At 35.3% G+C, this 24,336-nt stretch overlaps 1 protein-coding gene across 5 annotated transcripts in view; it reads left to right on the top strand.

The window, feature by feature from the left end:
* The window catches only part of Lrp1b (LDL receptor related protein 1B), a 1,927,307-nt gene that overhangs the window by 880,988 nt on the left and 1,021,983 nt on the right, over positions 1 to 24,336 (top strand). For all 5 annotated transcript variants that reach the window (XM_037205578.1, XM_028868856.2, XM_037205579.1 and 2 more), the window contains exon 6: positions 14,345 to 14,602. In XM_037205578.1, the coding sequence (XP_037061473.1) occupies positions 14,345 to 14,602 (258 nt within the window). The remainder of the gene's footprint in view (positions 1 to 14,344; positions 14,603 to 24,336) is intronic.

The following is a 24,336-nucleotide window of genomic DNA, read 5'->3' as shown; positions in this document are numbered from 1 at the left end:
CATGGCCAAAACAACCTAGAGAAACTAGAATTCGTTTGAGCTTACAATTCCTAAGGAATAGTATTTCCTCAAAGAAAAATTTAAAGGTTTCCTCATAGCAGAGACATACCAGAAAGTAGCAGGCATGTGGGCAAGAATCTAAGAAAGCACATCCTCAACAGCAATCAAGAAGAGGAAGACAGACTCTTAAGTTCGAAAAGCCCTCCCACAGTGCAGCATTCCCCAGCCCCTCCCCAAAATGTATTCCCAGCTGGAAATATACATGCTTAAGGGAAACATTCTCATCCATACCACAACATTCCACCCTCAGGCCCCCACAGGCTCTTGGTCTTGATAGAATGCAAAACATACTTAGTCTAATTTCACAAGTCCCTGTAGACCTTTACATTCTCAACAGTTTATATGCCCAAAGTCTCCTTTGACAATCAAGGAATATCTTCTAATGGTGACCCTCTCCTATAAAATAAAAAGGCCTACTCTTAATGTATAATGTCACAGAATATGTATTTTCTTTCCAAAAGAGAAGAATGACAGTATAGTGAAGAAATATTGGATCAAATCAAGACCCAAAGCCAGGGTGTCAAACATCAAATCCTGTCCTTGGATGTCCTTATCAAAGGGCTTGGATGTCTCTGCACCTTTAGCTTTGCTACCTACAATACAACATTTCCCTTGTGGATTGTGCTCATTTCCTTGATAAACGTGTCACAACCCTAGCATGCCCAACATCTTCAATTCTTCCCTGCAAAGCAAGTTTTATTTTCGCAGCTTCATGCTATGGCCTTTCCGGGCCTCTTGCCTTCTCAGGACTTTGGCACAGGAATGCCCCTGCCATACACTGGCTGACTGCAGTGACTCTCTGTAATTAAGGAGGCAGAATCCAGGACCCTGGCTCCCTTGAATCACATAGACAGCAGTTTTTATAGTAAGTAGCTTTCAAGAGGCAGAAAATTCCTTAGGCTCTTGTTCACAAGTTGGAAGCTTATCAAAGTGAGGTCTTGCCCTGAGTGCACTGTTCCCTTTTTCCACTGCAGAGCAAGAGGCCTCTCCTTAATGACACTAATCTCCTTGACAATTACAGCCTCAGTTGCAGCACATTCTCTGACTGCAACATTAAGCTTCCTAGTGCTCCTTTTCTCCCCAAACTGTACATTTTGTACTTCTTTCTGACCTACTTGCTGTTTTCATTATAGCCCTCCAAAAGAGAAATTATTAACAGCCACGCCACATATTCACTGTTATACTGCCTTAAAAGTTCTTCTGCCAAAGAAAATAGCTCACCACTTTAAATCTAGCCTCAAGCCAGGTCTTATGATAAGACCAGAAACCACCAAATTTCTTTGCCAAAATATCCCACAAATGGCTTCTAGCACCATTGCTTTTAAAGACCTTTCTTCCTTCTGAACTCTCTTGAGCCGGGCCTACACAGTCTACACTACTATCAGAGCTATAGTCTTCTAGGCTCCTACAAGAAGAGGCCATTATGCAATGCTTATATCATTCAAACTGCTTTTCTAATCCAAAGTTCCAAAGTCTTCCACATTCACAAAAAAAAAGGGAAAAAGAAGAAGAAAAGAAAAGCAGCAGTCAGGTTCCTCACAGCAGCAGCTGTTACTCTGGTACCAACTTCTCAACTTACTCTTCAGGTGTTGTGATAAAATACCATGAACAAAGTGACTTAGAAAGGAAAGTTTATTTGGTTCCAGAGGAGTGAGTTCACCATGAAAGGCAGATATGATAGGGATCGAACAATAGGTGTGGCGGCAAGGGCAGAAACCTGAGAGATCACATCCTCAACAGGAAGCAAGAAGTAGAGAGGGCAAACTAGAAGTAGGACAAGGCTGTCAGCTCTTAAAGCCCACCCCAGTGATGTTCTTCTAGTAAGGCTGCAGGTCTTCTGTGACAGAGCTACCAACTGGGAACTGGGTGTTGGAGTACTCAAGCTTATGAGAGATACTCCCCATTCAAATTACCAGACCAGGTGAAATGTATGCTATAGGAAAACAGTAATGTTGTTAGCTTTATTTGTTGTTTGTGTGTCTGGAATGTACATCAAGGCTTGAAAAAAGTTAATCCATGTTCAATAAATATTTGTTGAACAAATAAATAAATGTTGGTGTGGTAGTTTCTTCCTTTTCAGCCAAATTATGTGTGGTCTTCATAAGAACAGATTTGAGATAGGAAATATTTTATGAATAGGAGGCATACAGAAGAACTTTCAGATAAACAAATACATATTATATCTTAAACTTGAATGTTACCTAATTTAATCATGGAAGAAGAAGCCTGTCTGCATTTTGAAATTATGCTTGTATAGGTAAGGTAGTTCCTATTGACCATAATTAGAAAGGTTTCTGGGAGATTTTAAAGTAGCCATTGGCCATCTCTCAGTAATTCAGATAAACTAGACATTTCTATAGGCCCTGCTTCTCATCATACTCATTTTGTTACTTAAAATTTCAATGAATTATACTTTGAGATATGGAGATTTACTATGACATCAACTACTTAAAAGTCCAATTTCTTTTCCCATTGTCTTGGTTATTGTCAGGGTCCAACTTTTCATCATCATATTAAAATTATTATTTTTAACTTAAATATTCAACAAAATATATCCCTAAAACACTAGAAAATCCAAAGTAGAAGAATCCTCAACATTTGCTGATTTATTGTAAATTATGTGGTAAAAAATGCTTTCAGGTGATATGTAACCATGCAAGCTGTTTATGAAATGGGAAAATTTCCTATCCTAAGGGAGAAACCTTTGCTTTTTTTCTTAAATATATAAATATAAACTGTATACTTTGTATAATGAATGTTATTGAATATGCAAATGTATATTCAGGACTAACCATTTAGTATTGGCTGAGCAACTAGAGAGTCCTTCCCTAGGGAATACTATTTCTCCCATACATAGCATTCCTAAGTTTTTTGTGTTTTTTTTTGTTTGTTTGTTTGTTTGTTTTTTTTTGTGAAGGGTTGTGAGTCCCCTTCCATGTTAGCATGTCTATAAGTGTTGTCCTTGTTCAGGTCTTGTGTAGGCAGCAGTGTTGATGAGAAGAACAGTTTCTCTGGCATTTATTGGAACCTCAGGTGTACAGAATCCTGTTCCTCTAGCTCTTACAGTCTTTTCACACTCTCTTCCTCTACAATCCCTGAAATTTAGGTGCAGGATTTATATTGTAAGTGTGGGGCTGGGCGTCATACTTGTTCTTTGCATTTTCATCAATTACAGTTTTCTGTAATGGTCTCACTCTCTTGTAAAGATGTATTTCTTTGATGAGAGGTGAGACCTATACTTATCTGTAAATATGAGGATAAATGTTCAGAATATAGTTAAGTTATTAAGGATTCAGTTAAATTATGCTGGTTTGGTAAAATGGTGGTTTTAGATTTCCCCCCAAGATCCATTACTTCATATGTCCTGGGTACCTGGGAGTGATTTCCTTTCTTCTAGAACAGACCTTAAGTTCAATAAAGAGAGTTACTGGTTATTTACAAGGTATGCATTCTATACAAGTTATTGTTGTACTTCATAGGGATCATAACTGGGTAGGACTATTGGTTGTTCCACTCCTTTGGAAGTTCACATGGCAACTGCTAGTATGATAAAAGCTAGACTATGGGAAGGAGGCTTTCAGAACAAATCCATTTCAGATCCTCTGGATCTTGTGTCCACAGCACATGACATCTTCAGCAATCAGGACTTACCTTCCATCTCTAGGAGGTAACTAAAAGCTACATCAACCAGTTACAATGTTTTGTGAATCTTTACATCAAACCTAAACAACAACTCTCATGCCTTATGGGATTTGCCAGCCCATAAGGAAAATTTCATTTAAACTATGTATGTGTATGGTGTATGCAGACTTATGTGTAGTTCAATAGTTTTAGGTAAATAGGTAGTACTGTAATTCTTTATGCCTTTCCAGAATCTGTCTTAGAGTTTCTATTGCTGTGATAAAACACCATGACCAAAAAGCAAGTTGGACCAGAAAGGATTTATTCAGCTTATAATTCTACATTGCTGTTCATCACTGAAAAAGGTCAGGACAGAAACTCAAACACAGCAGGGTCCTGGAGGCAGGAGCTGATGCCCAGGCAGTGGAGCGGAGCTGCTTACTGCCTTGCTCATTATGGCTTGCTCAGCCAGCTTTCTTATAGAACTCAAGACCATGAGCCCATGGATGGCACCACCCATCCTGGGCTAGGCAGGCTCTCTCTAACTATTCACTAATTGAGAAAATGCCTTACAGCTATATCTAATGGAGACATTTCCTCCACTGTGGTTCCTTCCTCACTGATTACACTAGATTGTGTCAAGTGGACACACAAAACCAGCCAGCACAAAATCCTTATTGTTATTTTACTCTTCTCTCTTCTTATTCTGTATGTGTTTTTCTTCCTTTCATAAATTAAAGCCTGCTTGACATTTCCCCCATTTTTCTTGATGAATACATTTGTATCCAGCTATTCCACTTTCTTTTACTCTTCTCCCCAACCCCATGTCTTCAATTTTGTTTAATGGGTCTATATGTCTGGTTTTTGTAACAGTAATATAATATATATATATATATATATATAAAACATATACATATAGAGTAATTATATATAATTATAGTTATATATAGCAAACAATATATGTGATTATATGTAAAATTTATATAATATATAATTACTATATAGAAAACAATATTTATATAATATAATAATTATGACATTGTAATATATCTTGAGGTCTGAAATGGTACTCCTTCGAACATTGTTCTTTTTACTCAGAATCATTTTGGCTGTTTGGAGTCTTTTGTGATTCCATTTGAGAATTTTAGAACTTTTTTCCTGTGAATAATGAGATGGAAATTTTGATTGTGATTATCTTGACTGTATAAGGAGATATGATAGAATTATCATTTTTACACTATTAATTCTACCAAACCATAAATGTGCAATGTCTGTTCATTTTCTAGTGTCTTTCTCTATCTCACTTTTCTAAAATTTAAGTTTTCATTGTAGAGATCTTCAACCTTCTAATTTTATTCCTATGTGCTTTGTTTTCTTTGATGCTATTTTGAATGAGATTTTCCATGGTCTTCTTCTCTGTGTTTGTTGATGGTGTACCAAAAAGCTATCATACTTTCAAGTTGATATAGTATTCTGACACATTGTTAAAATTGTTGACTACTTGTAGAATTATTATGAGAGAATTTTTGGGATCCTGTATGTATAATATCATGTCATCTGCAAGTAGTGGTGCCTGTTTATTTCCTGATCCTGTTTAACTGGAGTACTTTTGTTCATGGTTTCATTCTAAGGTGGTGCCTATCTTTAATGCTAAGATGTGTGTAACACAAATCTTAAAAGGTCTTATTAATAAAATCAAACCTAAGGCAGGTATTGGGGTAAATGTTGGAAGATCAGAGAAACAGAATAGGTCACAGCTTCCTCACCTCGTCAATTCCTCAGCTGATGCTGTTTCCTCAGACTGGATGCCTTTGAGTCCTCACCCAGAATGAATCTCAGCTGAACTGCTACTAAAAGTCTAAAAGCTTAACCAGGTTCTAGTTCCCAGTCCTCATGTCTTATATATCTTTCTGCTTCCTGCCATCACTTCCTGGGATTGAAGGTGTGTGTCACTATGCCTGGCTGTTTCCAGTGTGGCTTTGAACTCACAGAGATCCAGATGAATCTTTGCCTTTGGAATGCTAGCATTAAAGGTGTGTGTGCCACCATTTTCTGGCCTTTATATCTAGTGGCTGTTCTGTTCTCTGACCCCAGATAAGTTTATTAGAGTGCACAATATATTAGGGTACACAATATCACCATAGATGTGTTTCTTGAAGACAATAGATAGGTGGATTTTGTTTCTTGATCCACTCAACAAGTCTGTATCTTTTGATTTCAGAATTGAAGTCAAATATTTAAATGGATTACTGAAAAATATGTGTTGATTGCAGTCATTATGTTGTTGGTTTTTTGGTGGTGGTGTTTGTGTTCTCAGTAGTACTTTGTGTCTCAGTAATTATACCTTTATTTGTTTTCTTTTTAGTCTCTTAGCTATTCTTAGTCTTCTCTTCAGTCTGAAATATTATTACTGTATTTTCTTTTGGTTTGGTTTGTTGGATATAATTTTAATTTCTTTATATCATGGAAAGTTTATCTCTCCATTAACTATGGCATATAAGGTATTTTCTTATTTATTAAAATTATTTTTTCATATACTATGTTATGATCTTATTTTCTTCCTCTTCTCACCCTCCTAGTTCCTCCCCAACTGTGTACCTTCCCACACCCACCCCTCTTTCTTTAGAAAAGAAAACCACCATCTCATGCCTTCTTTCTCTCTCTTTATGAAAGGAGAAGTCAAGCAAAAATAACTAAATAAATTAAAGTAAATAAAAAATAAAATAAAAGACATAAGAAATACACAACACAAGACACATGCACACAAACATGAAATTGGAAAACACAATATAGAATGAAAAGACCAGTAATACAAAAATTCTCAAAGAAAGCAATATGATATTTTAAAAAATTACAAAATTGCCAAGCAGTGGTGGCACACGCCTTTAATCCCAGTACTCAGGAGGCAGGCAGATCTCTGTGAGTTCAAGGCCAGCCTGGTCTTCAAAGCGAGTTCCAGGAAAGGCGCAAAGCTACACAGAGGAACCCTGACTCGAAAAACCAAAAAAAAAAAAAAAATTACAAAAATACCATTAAATTCATTTTATGTTGGCTGTCTTCTGCTCCACTTGGGCCTTATGCTTAAGTGTGGCTAATATACCAAAGAGATTCTGTTGGAGAGAAATGTTTTCTTTTCTTTGAAAATTAATGACAATAGAAGATAGCTTTTTGTTTAGGGATGTGAGCCTATGTCCACTTCCTGCTCTCAGTGCTAAGACCCTATCTGGATTTCTACCTTGTACCTGTACAGACCATGTGTATGATATCACAGTCTCTGTGAATTCCTATATGCATTAACCTTGTTGTATCTGGAAGGCACTCTTTCCTTGGTGTCTTCCATCCCTATCCCTCTCCTCTTCTACATAGCTCCCAAAACTCTGAGGAGAGAAGTTTGATGAAGGCATACCATTTATGACTGAGTGTTCCAAAGCTTCTTACTCTTTGCATATTGTCCATTTGTTGATCTCTGTGTTAGATCCCATCTACTGTAAGAGGAAACTTTTCTGGTGGTGACTGAGTAAACCACTGATCTTAGGTATAGCAGATGGAGTTAAGACTCATTTTTGTATCACCTTCCTTTAGCAGGACAATGGAATTTTATTTTTTTTCTATGCCTATGGTGTATCTATCCTTAGAATCTTGGCCATCTGACCTGTGTCAGGCATAGGTTCCATCTCATGGAATAGGTCTTAAATCCAGTCAGAGAGTGGTTGGTTACTCCCATAATATTTGTACCACCATATCATGCATGCAAGTCTCTGTAATAGACAGCAGCACTTGTAGCTAGATTGATGTTTGCCTTTCTCTTCTGGTAGCATTCAAAGAACCCTCCAGTTCCCAGAACACTAGACAATAGGAGTGAAGGCTCTTCTGAGAAAGATGGTGTTGTTAGATACACCATTGTAAGTTGGAAGCTGTAGTATGTTAGGACTTGGGGTACTCTGCTCAAGTATATTCTGGATTTCAAATTTTCCATTGAGAAATTAGCTATTATTCTGGTGGATTTTCCTTCATATGTAACTTTTTCTTCTCTCTTGCAACTTTCAATAATACTCTTTCCTTCTTCTGTACTAAATGTTTGAACTATGATATGTTGAGGAGAGTTTTTTTTTTTTTTTCATGATCTTAAGTATTCGGTGTTCTATGTACTTCTTATACCTGTATGGGTGTGTCTTTCCTTAGTTTGAAAAAGTTTTTTTTCCACAATCTTGTTAAAGATATGGCCTATTACAATGACCTAGAATTCTTCTTCCTCATCTATGTCTATTATCTAAGGCTTTAAAAAATTCTTTAAATTTTTCGTTCTCTTTCCTTATTTTCTCCATGTTCTCTACTTTATTCTTCAACCCTGGTATTCTGTCTCCTGCTTGATTCATTCTACTTGCAAGGCTTTTCCTTGAGTTTTCAAGTTGAGTTGTTGGGTGTTTCATTTCCATATCCATTTAAGTTTGAGTTCTTATCAGTGTTTCTGTGTCTTCATTGAATTCTCTTTTCAATTTCATTGAGTTCTCTTTTCAATTTCTGCACTGCCTTTGTCATTTCCATCAACCTATTTGTATTTTCTTGGCCATCATTCAGGTATTCATTCACTTAGAGTTCACTGACCTGTTTCTTTGTGTCTTTGTTAAATTCCTTAAATTTATTGATGAAGTTTATGATGGTTCTTTTAAAATCTGAGACCTGTCATTTATCTAAATCAGTGTTTGTCAACCTGTGGGTCATGACCCCTTTCGCAGGTGTGGCCTAAGACCATCATAAAACAGATATTTACATTTAGATTCATAGTAATAACAAAATTACAATTATAAAGTAGCAATGGAAATAATTTTATAATTCGGGGTCACTATCACATGACTAATTGAAGTAAAGGGTCACAGCATTAGGAATGTTGAGACCCATTGCTCTATGACAAGAGACGGATAACTGCTGCTGGAGTCACTCCAACCACAAATTTATTAGGAAGCATTAGGAAGGTTGAGAACAAGTGGCCTAGGTAATTCTTGCTAGCAAGCATTTCTACAGGACCAACTAGAACCTAGTGGAAAATACATCTCTACTTACATTATCAATCTTATAATTCTCACCACCATCTCTTTGTAAAATTCCCACATAAGCCTTGGATCCATCTATCTTATTATCAACATTGTTGAAATCATCACATTTTTACATATCTACTAAGTAATCTATTTCATTCTACAGACCTGTATTTAAATCACTTATCAGCACTTCCTCCCTCTGTTTATATTGCCCAATTTCCAAGGTTGAAAACTGAATTTCCATTTCAATAGTCCATATATATTCAACATTTTCATAATTTACATTCTATTACTAAATTGATATTAGCATTATTATTTACATAACATGCAGAATTTAGGACAGAGTAAGATTCCAAAGGTGTTGTTTTGGTAATTTCTGAAAATTCTCTGGGGTTTTTGTTTCTCTAATGATCAGTGCTTTGTGTAGTGGAGATGCTACATGTAACTCTTCCTGCTGTCCTCACAGGAACAAGAATCCCCCTAGCTCAACTGTTTTCCAGTTCATTCCAGGGAATATATATGTATAAAGAACAATTATGTTTTCCCTTGCCATCTGACATGAATTATAGTGGTTCACTTGAAAAGTAAATGCAAAACCATTCATTTTGGAGGCACAGTGTGTATTTATTCATTTTGCTGAATTCTACTAAAACGCAGCTATGGTGCATACTATTTCTGACTTTGTCTTATTAAAACACAGTTTTGATCACATTATAACCTGCATCTAATTAACACTGGCTTCCCACTGAATCTCAAATTAAAACTGTCCATCATCCTACCATTCAATAAGTCATACTGCCTTCTTAATGTTATTTTATAAGTTTCTAAAAAAAATATGATTTTGAATCTAATTCTTCTACACTGGCTATATGATCTTAAGTAAGTTATTTAACATCTCAACATTTTCATTTCTTAATATGTGTTATGTGGATAGTATTAGCATCTAACTCATAGTCATTAATATGCACATTGCTAAAGAAATAGGTACCTTTATTACCTTGTCTGATTCCTGAAATATCCTCTTCAGTGTCAGCTCTTCCATCTATCATTGTGAATTTCTTCAGTCAGTCATGTGTTGCCTTCAGGAAACTAAAAGACTGCAGTCATTATCTCTCCAATGTATGTTCCTCATTCATCTACTCTTTTCTTATAGCTATTTCTTCTAAAATAAATCCATTCTCTTTATTCATGCATATCAAATTCTTGCATTTCACTTAACCCAGGAATAAGATAAAATGCCATCAATATTTGTGTATTTTAAAACTCATTTAAAAGAAGTATTAACATTTTTAGCACCCATGACACTAGACAACATTTATAAAAGTAACAACCTCATTTTAAAGCATAGATACTTGAGAAAACACCTTAATCTGTCTAACAGTTTTGATCTTTCTTGAAGGCTCACTGCTGGACTGATGCCTTCTATTGTATTTGAATACTTAATATCTATAAACACTAAATAAATTAGTTAACCAAAGAAAGCATATTTACACAGAGATCAGTTTAGAATAATTAAATTATAAAAGTAAAAAATAAAGCAAAATAGAGTATAATTTAGATAAATAATATAATGCTTCTTGCTCAGCCCAATATTGCTCTTACTGGTTTTTCTTCACTTAATTTGTATGGACTTCTAAGTTTGTAAATGAATAGTAATATATCATTATTAGTTACTTCATCAACGATTAAACTGAGGGGGAAGAGAAAGATTAATTTATTTTAGGAAGGAAAAACTATCACCGTATATTTTCACTTTTGTGGGGCAGAAGGCAGTGCTGGAGGTCAGACTCAGAGTGTTAGCAATGCTTTCAAACTGCTCTGCTCCTGAGCCAGGCTTCCAGTCCCACATTATTTCCTTTCTACTTTGGTGGCATTACTTTCCTGAATGTGTTTGACAGCCCAGTGCAGAGGCTGAATCAATCTGGCTTCCTTCTCTAAGGAGGAGTGTTGATGACTGGTGCTTTCTTGAGTTTCAATCTCCTCTGTGTGAAAGGTTAATGTTTATTACATCTCACTAAAGTTTGATTTGGGTATCTCTGTGATGGAATTCATCAAAAGTGTTTTCCTACTGCTCCTTTGAGAAAACTTTCAATTGACTCTAAGAATGACACAGAGTAATGGCATCCCATTATTCTGGGCAGCCTTTCATCTTCATTAGTGAAGCTCTTCAGTTAGCTTTGGAGATCAGGGAAAGTGCAAGTGGACACACATAGTAGTCTTTACAGGTCAGTGCTGGCTTATGTCATTAAGTCAACCTGAGTTCTATCCTTAGATCCCACTGATATTCAGCATTCCTGTATTTCAGGGGCATTTCTCATTATGCCAGACATTATAATCATCTGTCCAAAGAAGGAAGTTAATAGTTAGCAGGATATACAGATAGTATTTAAAGCATTTCATAATTAATATTCTAAGTATCCTTCCTCCAATATGCCATTTGTATTTTTAAGACCAAACTATTCAAACCATTTCACTGTCTTTTTGGTGTTTTCCATTATCTTGGAAAAACATTTTATAATTTGTGATATGCATTTTTAATTAAAATAATCAGTCTCCTGATTAATTTAAAAATCAGCTACAAAAATTAAATATATATATCATAAAGTGTTCCTATATTGATAAACCTCAGGGGACTCTCATCATTCCTTCACATTTCTAGCTAGCTAAAAAGAGGCTGTCAAAATCTAATATTTGCATAAATCTTTGCAGTAAAGAAGCTTTCCAGACAAGCTCATTTTGAGTGTGAGGCAAATTCTCTAAGTTCATTTCAAATGTCACAGGAAGACAATAAGCACTGACATTACTGTGAGCATATCTTTGTAAATCTGGTAATAAGGACATTTCAGACTCTCTAAACTCAGAAATCTGTAATCTTGCAGGTTTCTCTGATTCCAAGGTCACATAGAAAAGAATCAATCCAAGAGTATTAAAGAACAACTTTACTAGATTCTGAACACCAAGGGCAAGTGTGACATAGTCTCAATGTTGAATTATGAGATTTTCAGAGAAACCCAATGACTAACAGGGCTCAGATAGGTTCTGTAGACAGGGTTATACTAAGGACACAGCTGTACCATTTGCCTTAGGTTCCTGGGAGATTTCTTTGTTGTAGAAATTATCTCAGCATTTTGAGACTTCCTATCTGTTGGTTTATACTCAAGCAATTCATGTAATCTGTGTTGGGCTATTTAGTTTTATAGTGTTACTGGGCATTTTGTTATTTTCTTTGCGATGCATTTTTTTAAATTTCATTACATCAATGTTTAGAGTCTTTTCAAATATAAAACTAAGTCTATGGCTTTACAGACATAATTTCTTAGGAGAAAGGATATCAGTACTCATGAAATGCATTGGACTGAATTCTGGGGTTGGTCTTTTTAACATTGTGAGAAAGGACACCAGCTTCATGAGAGATCTTTTACCTGGAGGACTTGATTTCCCTATGACCACCATTAATAATGAGGACCACTAAATAATACTGATTGGAAGTTTACTGATTGGATTAACATATGACGGAGCCATATTTTTCATATTTCACATTGCTCAGAATGAATCCTTAATGCTTATGATTGTTTCATTATTCAATATTTTTCTAGATTCCTTTCATAAACTAAAATGTACTTAAATGTTCTATATGTTTCTAAAGTATCCTACAGTATAAAAATTCCATTATGTTTGTTTATCTGAGCACTATATTATTCAGCCTTTTTCCTGGATGCTAGAAAGGGAACAAGTAAGGCACATAAATAAGTAAATAGGAAAATACATATGCTGCAGGAGTGATTAAAAAAAAGAAGCATTTTATGAAGAGGAACGAAGGAGGATAGTTGCAACTTTACAAGATGTAACAAAAATCCTCCTCAGAAAAGTGACTTCTAAATAGTTGCCATAATGAGGTAAGAGAGCCAACCAATGTGTAAAAAATAAATGCTTTTCAAGGAAGGGGTCTGTGTCATGCAGTCTTGCTTACTTATACAAGGAGTCCCACAGAATGACCTTTCTAGAACACGATGACAATGGACAATAGTAGTGGGAACATGAAGGAAAAGATATAATGAGAAGACATCTCAGGAGAGCTCTCAAGACCTGTTACTGGTCATGATTTTGTTTTGTGTGGAGTGAGCTTTGTGGGAACCAAACAGAAACTGATATTATCTACACTGTATTTTGCTGACATAACTGTGGCTGGTGTGATGGAACACACTAAGCAGAGGCACAAATAGGAGGGAAAGCAGCTGAAAGGCCACTGGAAAAAGTCAGGAGATAGATGCTGGCAGCTTGATGCAGGATGTGGTGGTCATGGCTAATATTAAGCTGGAGATTCACTTCCTCATGGATTTGACATCAGAACAAAAAAAGATTTAGTAATACATTGGCTAGGGCTCATAAAAAGAGTTGAAATGAGGAACTCTGTATTCTCTATCCCTTAACTAACAAAACTAGTGTGGTAATGTAACCAAGCTCTGGAAACACTAGTTTTCATATGGAGTTTATTACTACCTTTGAATGTCATTACAAGTCTGGACAATTTCAGTATGCCCATCAAAAGCACATCAATCCTATCATCACCAAAACTGTATTGCCTAAAAGCATGGTCTTGAACAAGTTTGTTTTGCATCTAGAATTGATTGTTTGGCTCTTTGGTTAGTCTAGAACCACAGAGGCCAAGGTTACAAATTCACATTGCTACGTGTAGATGTAACCAACCATCTTATTAAATAAGAAACACAGAGCCAATACAGAGATGAAAGCCAAGAGGTCAGAGCAATAGTTAAGAGCTAAAAACCTTACCCTGCACTGTTGCTGTTGCACTACCTCTCCGAAAGAGACTTCCAGTGTGTCTGTCTTTTTACAGTGTTTCTGTTCTGCCTTCTCATTGGTTGTAAACCCAACCACATGACCTCCTAGTCACTGCCTGTCTGTACAGACCACCAGGTCTTCTATGGTTGGTATTGAGATTAAAGGCATGTGTCTCCATGCTGGCTGTATCCTTGAACACACAGAGATCCACCTAGCTCTGCCTCCCAAGAGCTGGAATTAAAGGCATGCACCAACACCGCCCAGCTTCTGCAATGGCTTGCTATTAGCTCTGACCCCCAAGCAACTTTATTTATTAACATACAAATAAAATCACATTTCAGTACAAATAAAATATCACCATAGCTAGGAGCCTGAGTTTTCTTTGTTCCACTCGAGAGTCTATTTCTGACCTTTTATATTCACTTTCCAAATACATTCCCTTACTCACAAGAGAAGTTCAGAAACTATATCATGGTTTCCAGATATATCTTTGTTGCTAAAATGAAAACAAAACTCACAGCAAAGTGCTTCCTTTATTTACCGTTGATGAAAGTAAACAAGATTGCTTTCACATTAAGACCACACATTATGACTTAGGGAATAATGGAAGCAAGTGCTCAGACAAATGCATTTTTCCAAAGAGTGAAATGACTCATGCAGTGAGGCATGTGTGTAACTTATTAAAAAGGGTTTCATGCAAGCATTCTTTCTATTACAGTGATATTTTACAAGTACAAGAGTAACTTTTAGTTGATAATGCACCACTGGGGAGAAAAAAAAAATCAGTCACCTCTTCCTTAATACATGTTTTCTGTATTTTATTCCAGAACCTACAGATAGACCACCAATGCTACTGATTGCAAGTCCTGAAACAATTGAGGTCTTCTACATTAATGGAAGTAAAATGACAACTCTAAGCACAGACAACAGAAATGAAATTCATACTCTAGATTTTATTTATAATGAAGAAATGATTTGCTGGATTGAATCAAGGGAGTCTTCAAATCAACTCAAATGTGGCCAGATTACAAAATCAGGAAGATTAGCAGATCAAAGAATAATTAACATTCTTCAATCCTTCCACAGTAAGTCTTTCAATTTTGTTCATTGCCCTTCACTAGTTTTCTTTACAGACAAGCACATGGGATTCTTATGTCTCTGCTTATCCTAGCTTGAAGAGCTACATATGTGAATATGAATGTACTGGGTATATGCTTGCATATGCTCACAAATACACAAATTCAGGTTCAGTAGCTCTTTGTCCATAAGCACAAATTGCAGTGTTTCCTGTAATATTTCTTTAATGATGCCTGAAGGGTCACCTTGCTTAAAATTGACATTTTTCGCTGAGATATAGTTCACAATGTGACTGCAAAAATAGAATTTCAATAAAAGCAGAAAGCAAGAAACTTATTTTGATAATTGTCAGTTAACTGGCTATAGTATTTATTTCAAGTACATTAAAAACTATTAGGTTTATGCCAATAGGTAGAAAAATATTTGTGTTGAATTTAATTAAAACAAATCAGTATTTTTATTTATTAAAAATTGATTATTGATTTTTGATTTTGACTTTTCTTAACTAATAATCACCTTTTTCTTTCTGCATAGTCCTACAAACTGAAGTCATGCGGTTTCACAAATATGCATAGTACCTACACTGTATTCCCCAACATCCACATGGGTGTAAAATGTATTTACATATTCCAGGATTGCCTTGCATGAGAATTTTAAAATTCATCCAGTTATTTTATCCTCTACAGAAAATGGTGACCTCATAAAACATAAATGAAAAATAATACATGCATTCAGGAAGAAAAATATCTAGGGGGTAATAAATACAATTTGTTGCTGAAAAACAATGATTTGGATAGCCAAAAACAAAGAATGGTATTCCAAGCATATTTCACACATGGGTTCAGGTAGGAACTGAATTTGAACCAGCTTTTTGCTACATTTTGATTACCACATTTAATACAAATTTATTTGTCTCCAGAAATAGCATAAAAAGTAGTCAAATAACCAGGAGATTTCATAGCCATGCAAGGTTGTCCCCAGCCTTACATCAGCACTCTTTTCCCTACATTTAACATTTCCTAAACATATTGATCTCTTATTTGATAACTATCAAATAAAACATTGTTTTATAGACCCAAGGAAAATAAAAGAATTGTACATCATAATGGTAAACATGCTTTTATAACTTACTATATTTGATTTATTAAATAAATCCAAATATCTACCCAAATGAAGATTATTTTGTTAGGCCATTCATGAAATGCTGACTAGCATATTAATTTTGAACTGAACAAAAGAAATACACTCTAATTATTTTATTTATTGTGAGTAATTTTCTCTGAAGTTTGGCTTAAGTCATGTAATTATATAGTCACTTTTAATTTTAAAGAAGTGTTTCGATTTGAAGTCATTTAATGATAGTGTGGACAGAAATGTGGGCAAGGTTAGGTGGCCTGTCTCAGGGTTGTAAGTTGTGCATTTTAGCAGCTTGTCATAGCACAGCTGCCATCAAATATTATGTGCTCCGCTTTTACCATGACAATTTGTGAGTTGATAATGAAGTTTGAATATTCCATGCATGTATAATTATGTAAAATCTCTGTCACACCATATAAGTTAAAATAATGAACTGGTGGAAGTCTGGTTAAATGTATATCACCATTGATTCTTCCAGAGATTGTTTCTGCAATTTTTTCAACCATTATATTTAGGTCCCTTTTATTTGAACTTATTTAGAACACTTTCTTCTTAGTAAACACTTTTTAAAAATTCATTTCAAAGGGTTCTGTGCAAAAAAAAAAAAAAAAATCAACCAAGATAGATCAAAATGACTTGTGTTGCAAACTTGTATGACGATGGTGGGCACTGTTATAGTTTTCAAGTCATTACAGATTTCATCTTTGCATGTACAACTCATCTTCAAATTAGCAGAAGAGATAAGTCCTTTCTGGCTTATAATAGATGAATTTTTAACTGAGAACATAAATTTGTTACATAAAATTAAAACATACTTATGAATCTACACCAAATGTTTGTTTTCTGGTTTATTTCTTTTTATGCTACAAAAAAAATATGAATGTACCACAAATACAGATATTAACATTTTATTGATCACTCTCAAATGTTATCTGTATAATGGGAAGCTTTGTTTACATAGCTTTTTTACAGATTGAGAATTTAGGAAGTTGGATAATATCATATAGAAAGTATGGACCACTACATTGGATTTAGATTAGATTTCATAGCTTTTCCAAATATGTCTTTCAGTCTGCATCTTGATCTTCCATACTAACAGACCAAATGATTAGACTCCTAATACAAGTTTCAGAAAGTCAGCATCTTTGAAGGTTGGAAAAGACGTGGAAATAATGACTTATAAAGAGTTGAGTTATTTAAAAATTCCTGCAATTGCTTCTTGTGTAGTTCCCATAAGAGTGTTTCCTTTTAACACTTAGAACACGCTTAAAACAATATTGTAGACTAATGAAAAGAGTGGAAAATAACGTGCTTAAAAAATCATATTAATTAAGGAATACTGGAGAAAATGATAGAGTGCACTTTTACTGAATGTTATTTTTTCTTTTTATGATACCTTATATTTCATATTTTACATTTTATTCTCTAAATAGACTTGGAAGATTTTTTTATAATTAACTAATTTCCAAATAAACTTGATTTCAATAAAGTGTTTTAACAAAACACATTTGTGGCAGCTAATTATTTTCTAAAACTTTTTTAGAGAGTACTGTGGTAGGAACAGATACCAAAAATCAAACAAGCTAGTGATCCCATCAGATACTATATTCAGAAGTGAATGTAGTAGGAAGGGAGAGTTTTAATTTATCTTATTGTTAAAGATATATTATCATAGATACTTTCATTCCTTTGTTATATGTGAGTCTCAAATATTCTGAATACGCTCCCAATCTCTTTGCCTGTCCTAGCATGGACTTGGCTTTTTCTCAGGATCCATTCTTGGTCTGAGCTCCAGTCCAGCAGAGTGCCTAGCTAAAGACAGTCTTGTCAATGCTTCCTGAACTTCAGCTTCTGAATTAGCTCCACACTGCTTGTATCTTCTCTTTAAATCCATTTTCGTAGCAAAATTTAGCTCTTCTTCCATTTGAAGATCTGTCTACACCTAGTAAATCAGATCTCAGATGGATTTTTCTTTGGTTTTAACAGCTGATTTTTGTCCTTATCTTAATTCTTTTTCTGTAACTCTCATCCATAATTCTTAGGGAGAAAGTTTGCCAACTACCCTATTTTGTTCATTTGCAATCACCAGATATTGGTACTGTTTATTAACAGTCGATTGTACTGAGAGATGGACTCAACATCTTAAAATACATGTTTTCTACCACTAAGCTATATCTCAATTACACACACACACACACACACACACACACACACACACACACACACATCTTATGAGTAGTTGGGACTAAAGGTGTGTACCACCATGCCATATTAAATTGTTTCAATTTGCTTTCACATTGTTACTAGGGAAGTAGTTCACTTCAGTAGAGACTTGGGTGTCTGTTTTGTTCTTTAAAATTCTGTTGAACTGATTATGATATCTTATCATTTAAAACAAAATAGTACAGTAGCCTCTCCTTTCTCTTACCAGGTCAAACAAGGCTTTACCTTCTGCCTTCTCTGTGGGCAGGTGCCCTGCCCTGCTTCTCTATCCCACACAAACCCTGTGTTGTACAGGAGAGGAGGGCTTGCATTTCCTCTGATGAAGTTTAATCTTTCATTTCATTCTTTATGACACCATATTATTTTGAGCATATTCCAGTTGAGCAGCATACGCTAAAGCTGGAATTTATGCTTTTCTTCATCAGAGATGAAATGCATGTAATAATTAGCTCAGAATCTAGCATTCTGGTGGAACATGTTAAGAGATCCAGGAACTTCTAGTAAAAGAGACTTGAGGAAATGCTGGTGATGACCATCCTTTCATCATATGCTCATAGGATTTTTCAAAAACAGTATTTTCTCTTTGGTTGTTCATGTCTTCCCTCAGGCAGTTCCCAGATGTTTGGCTTTTATCTGTTCAGAATTTAGAAGGTTTTTATTAGACTATCTTGTGAAGTAATTTTTGCACAAGTAGGGTCAAATAAGTACTTTTGTATTTTACTGGCCAGAGAGCAGCTTGTACAGGAGTATTACAACTCTATTCCCACATTGTCCATTGATAAACTTCTATTTAGTGAGGAAATGCATGATATATTAAGCACTTGATATTTTTAAGTCTTATATTTTCTATTTAGCATATTTACATAGAATCATTAAAAGTGAATTTGTTTTTGTCTGAGACAAGAATTACCATTGGTATGTGTTTAAAGCTAACTAACACACTGCATTATTGCAGGGATTTGGTGTGTCAGGGAGGAGAATAGGCCATTACTAGGATTTTTCTTTTAAACTGGCCAAAGATGCTAATTTGAGAACGTATTTCCAGAGAACTTTTAAGATACTTTTCTTGATAATATATTTGTACTATCTTCTTTAACTTTTACAATAATATTAGAAAAATTGGCTTTGACTCATCCTGGGTAGCATTTGGTACAGAGCCATGGAAGTTCTTCCTAGGTGCCTAGATAGAAAGCAAAACAAAACATGTTCACACTCTGCTCTTCTGTACGTTTATCCTTCCTGATGGATTACCTCTGTGGATGTAAGGCATAAAGATTGTGACTATCGCTGGTCGGCACATGCCTTTAATCCTAGCACTCAGGAGGCAGAGTCAGGCAGATCTCTGTGAGTTTGAGGCCAGCCTGGTCTACAGAGTGAGATCCAGGACAGGCACCAAAACTACACAGAGAAACCCTGTATCGAAAAAAAAGAAAAAAGACAAAACAAACAAACAAACAAACAAAAAAGATTGTGACAATCTCACTGCTATTTGTCAGCAAGCAAGCAACTTGAAGAACCAGAAACTGAGGACATGCCAGACTTCAATGTTTATAGTCAGTTTTTCTCTGCATCTGCTAAGCTATTTTGCACACAAAATACACAAATGCACACACATTCAAATTGTACTTGATGCTATATAAGTCTGTTAAATTCTGATTACTAATTTTTCCAACTAGATTCATACATCTGTTGTTTCATAAGCTTTTTAATAAGCATTGGGTTTCACAAAGAGTATTGTTCAAATCCAGCATGTACTATGACCATATTCCTTGCTCTTTAACCTTCTCTGCCTTTCATGCCCTCTGCTGGTCCTCAGTTCAATTTCTAGAACTCGTACTATTACCAGAGGCTGTATATATGGTGTTTATATAGAATATATGTAATATGGTATAATATATTTATATACAGCATATATGTTATATATTAATATCCTAAATAACTCTGTTTTGTGTTATCTGCAGGGAGAATATTTTCAATATATATAATTCATAACATCACAAGGGAACTTGAAAAAATAACTAAACATTAACAAAAATGTAAATAAATTCTTAAATGACAAAATTCTTGAAAAATGTTAGATGATTTCTATAGATTATATTTTTTCTCTAAGAGAATGATTTATCTATCAAATGCTTTAAAAATGTTGCCAGGTTATCTAGAATTCCATATTTTTCCATTTTTTCTTTTTTTATTATTTTATTTTATTATTTAAAACAATTTTTAAATTTAAATATAATTTAATCATATTCTTCCCTTCCCTTAAGTCGTTCTAGATCCTCCTCTCCTCTCTATCCACTCAACTTCAAATTCTTTCTCAACAGCCCAATTCAATAATAAAACACACAAAACCTGGAAAACAAAATACATCAACACCAAAAAATAACTAAAAATAAATAAATAAAAAACAACACACACACAAAAAAAAACAAATTTCAAACCAGTAAAAGCACAAAAAGTAACTGTGGAGTCCATCATTTGTTGGTCAACTACCTCTGAACTTGAGATCTTCCCTGGAGTGGTTTGTATATCCAGTGTCATTCCTTGGAGAAAATTGATTTTCCCTCTTCCAGAAGGTAAAAAATATAGTGTAGTGGGTAGCCATTCCAGCTTGGTTCTGGAAGTTCCAACCCCCATTGAGACTCTGGCAACTGTCACGCCTATGAAGCGGGGCGAGGGGAGGCGCCTGGGGACCCGAGAGCTGGATGGGCCAGCGCTCGCTCTGGGCACTCTCTCGGTGCCGGAACGCTGACCGGTGCAGATTGACTGTGCAGAGCTCCGGAGAACACCGCTGGACTGCATTACACCTTCCCCAGACCCTGCGACCTACCCATTACTTAATTTGTGAGTTACGCCATTAAATAAATATCCTTTTAACTACGTGGAGTGGCCAAAATAATTTCTCCAATAATATAGCTTAGCTGTAAACTTTTACCCTCATCACTAGGTTTTCGTTCTTTCATTTATTCATTCATTTTTTAAAATAAAACAAAAGAAAATATAATATGATAAAAAAAAAAAACCAAGAAACTGTCATGTAGAAGTTAGACAATTCAAGCCAACAGAAGGAAATGAGCCCAAGAGAAGGCAGAAGAGTAAAAGACCTACCTATTCATTCCCACACTCAGGGATTGTGGGAATTCTACAACTACAAAAACAAATGAACTGGAATCCTTAACATGAACACAGAGGATCTGGTGCAGACCTTTGCAAGCCTGATGGCTGAACAAGGCACTGATTTATGAATATATCAGAATATCATTAGGATATACTCCATAATTATATATTTCTTCTTTTCTTTTAAATCAGGATTATTTGGCTCTTCCCAATGGCCTGGGATACCTAGTCTCAGGTTCTTGATAACTCAAGCAGTGTCAGTTATGGGTTCTTCTTGAGGAGCAGTTATCAATGGGTTACTCCCACAAGTGACTCCATTGCCCTAGCATATCTTGCAGGCAATACACCGTTTCGGATCAAGACTGTTTGGCTAGTTTGTTGTTTACATTTCTCCTTTGACAGCATGCAGAGTTTCTTCCCATACCAAAGACACGGAAACACTAGGCTGAAGCCTTTATATAGCCACCAGCTCTACACCTCCGTATTCGATTAGTTGTAGGTGTTATCTTTAATAAGTGGGCCTTGCTGTCAGTTGGTGGAGAGCAACCTATAGTGTTGGTAACAGCATGGGATATTTGGGGATTCCTGTGAGGGCCCTTTGGCCAACTCAACTACATTTAACCCAAACCTGGTACTGGAACCTTCATTTGGTAACAAGATAGGCCAGTTGAGACTCTGTATCCCCCAATATTTGGCAATTTCATTTAGATTGCCTTCATATATGTATGTATTTTAAGAAGTTTCTACTGTATGTGGTTTTCATACTACTCCTCAAATGAACCTTAATTTTAGCTGTCTTTTCCCATATGCTTTCCCACTATGTATTATACCCTCCCAGCTCCACGCTTGGTCCTCCCATTCCAGACTCTCCCAACACATCCATAAATATCTATTTAATATTTCTTTCCTACTGACACCTGTCTGTTCCCTCTTGTACCTACTCTATATCTACTCTCTGTGGTTCTTTGGATAATATATTGGCTATCATTGACTCTACAGCTAATATCCACATATAAACAAATATGTACCACATTTTTCTTTCTGGGTTTGAGATGCTTTACTCAGAATAATTTTTTTCTATATCCATGCATTTACCTGCAAATTTCAGTATGTCAGCTTTTTTTTTCCTTATGGCTCAATAATACTCAATTGTGTAAATGTACCAGATTTTCTTTAACCATTCTTCTGTTGATGGACACCTAGGTTGTTTCCAATTTCTGGCTTTTATGAAGAGAGCAGCAATAAAAATGGTTGACAAGTGTCTCTTTGGCAAGGAGAAATATGTTTAGGGTATAAACCACCAAGCGTTGTATAGCTGGACTTTGAGGTAGATGGATTGCCATCTTCGTCAGGAAACCCACACTAATTTTCACAGTGATTGTGTGAGTTTGCATTCCCACCAGTAAGGTGTAGATGTTTCCCTTACTCCTCATTCTCACCAGCATGAGCTGTCACTTGTTTTGTTGATTTTAGCTATTCTGACAGGTGTAAGATGAACTCTCAGTGTAGTTTTGATTTGTATTTCCCTTATGGGTAAGTATGTTGAACATTTCTTTAAGAGTTTTTCAGCCATTTGAGTTTCCTCTGTTGAGAACTTTCTGATCATTTCTGTACCCCATTTTTATTGGGTTATTTGTTTTCTTGTTGTATACTTTCTTGAGTTCTTTATATATATTAGATATCAGTCCTCTATCAGATGTATAGTTAATAAAATCTTTTCCCAATCTGAAGACTGCTCTTTGTCCAAAATAACAGTATCCTTTCCCATGCAGAAGTTTCTCAGTTTCCTAAGGCCCCTTTATTAATTGCTTATTATAGTGACTGTTCTACCCATGTTGTGTTCAGAAGTCTTTTCTTGTGTGAGTTCAAGGCTATTCTGTACTTGCGCTTTTGCCAGTTTCAGAATATCTGGTTTTGATTCATTTGGATTTGAGTTTTCTGCACGGTGATAAGAATCTATTTAGATTCAGATGTACAGAGGTGTATGGATTTATATCGTGGTCTTCAATTCAATTCATTTGATCACTGTTTGTGTGTGTGTGTGTGTGTGTGTGTGTGTGTGTGTGTGTGATACCATACTGTTTTTTCCTTTTAATTACTATAGCTTCATAGTAAAACTTTAAGTCAGTAATTATAATACATAATCCAGCAGTTCTTTTATTTTCCAGTATTGTTTTAGCTATCTTGGATGTTTTTGGTTTTGTTGAATTTTGGTAATGGTGATCATCATGAGTTTTGTTGCTGTTGGTTGTTTGTTTGTTTGGTTTGTTGGTTTTTGGATAGGTATTGGTGTGTGTGTGTGTTTTCATATGCAACTGAAAATTATCCTTTCAAGTTCTGTGAAGAACTGTGCTGCAGTTTTGATGGGATTGTATAGAATCTGAAGATTGCTTTTGGCACGATGATTTTGCTATATTAATCCTTCCTATCCATGAGCATAGGAGATCTTTCCATCTTCTGACGTCTTCCTCAATTTTTTTACTCAAGGACTTTAAGTTTTATTATATAAGTCTTTTACTTGCTTTGTTAGAGACACCTCAAGATATTTTATATTGTTTGAGGCTACTGTGAAAGGTGCTGTTTCCCTGATTTCTTTCCACGACTGTTTGCCTTTTCTTTATTAGGAGTGCTACTGATTATTGTAAATTAATTATATATCCAGCTACCTTGCTGAAAGTATTTGTCAGCTTTAGTGGTTCCCTGGTGGAATGTTTAGGGTAATTTTTATATTCTGACATATAACCTACAAATACAGGCACTTTGACTTCTTCCTTTCTAATTTGTATCCTCTTGATCACTTTCGGTTGTCTTACTGCTATAGCTAAGATTCTAAGTGCTATAAGGAATGGGTATGGAGAGTAGACAACCTTATCTTGTTCCTAATTTTAGTGGAATTGCTCTTATTTCTCTCCATTTAATTTGATGTTTCCTATGTGCTTGCTGTAAATAACCTTTATAATTTGAGATATGTCCCTTGTATCCCTAATCTCTCCAGAACTTATCCATGAAGAGGTGTTGGATTTTGTCCAAGTGGCAAAGGACTTTTCTTCATCTAATGAGATGATCGTCTAATTTTTGTCTTTTGGTTTGTTTATATAATAGATTATATTTATTTATTTTCATATACTGAACCATCTCTGTATCTCAGGATTGAAGCCTACTTGGTAATGATAAATGATCCTTTTGATATATTTGGTTTCAGTTTTCAAGGATTTTATTATTGAGTATTTTTGTATCTATGTTCATAAGGTAAATTGGTCTTTGATTC

The sequence above is a fragment of the Peromyscus leucopus genome, chromosome 4 (genome assembly GCF_004664715.2).
Source record: "Peromyscus leucopus breed LL Stock chromosome 4, UCI_PerLeu_2.1, whole genome shotgun sequence".
NCBI lineage: Eukaryota > Metazoa > Chordata > Mammalia > Rodentia > Cricetidae > Peromyscus > Peromyscus leucopus.
Note: the sequence above shows the minus strand (reverse complement) of the source record. Positions and strands in the feature narration are given on the sequence as shown.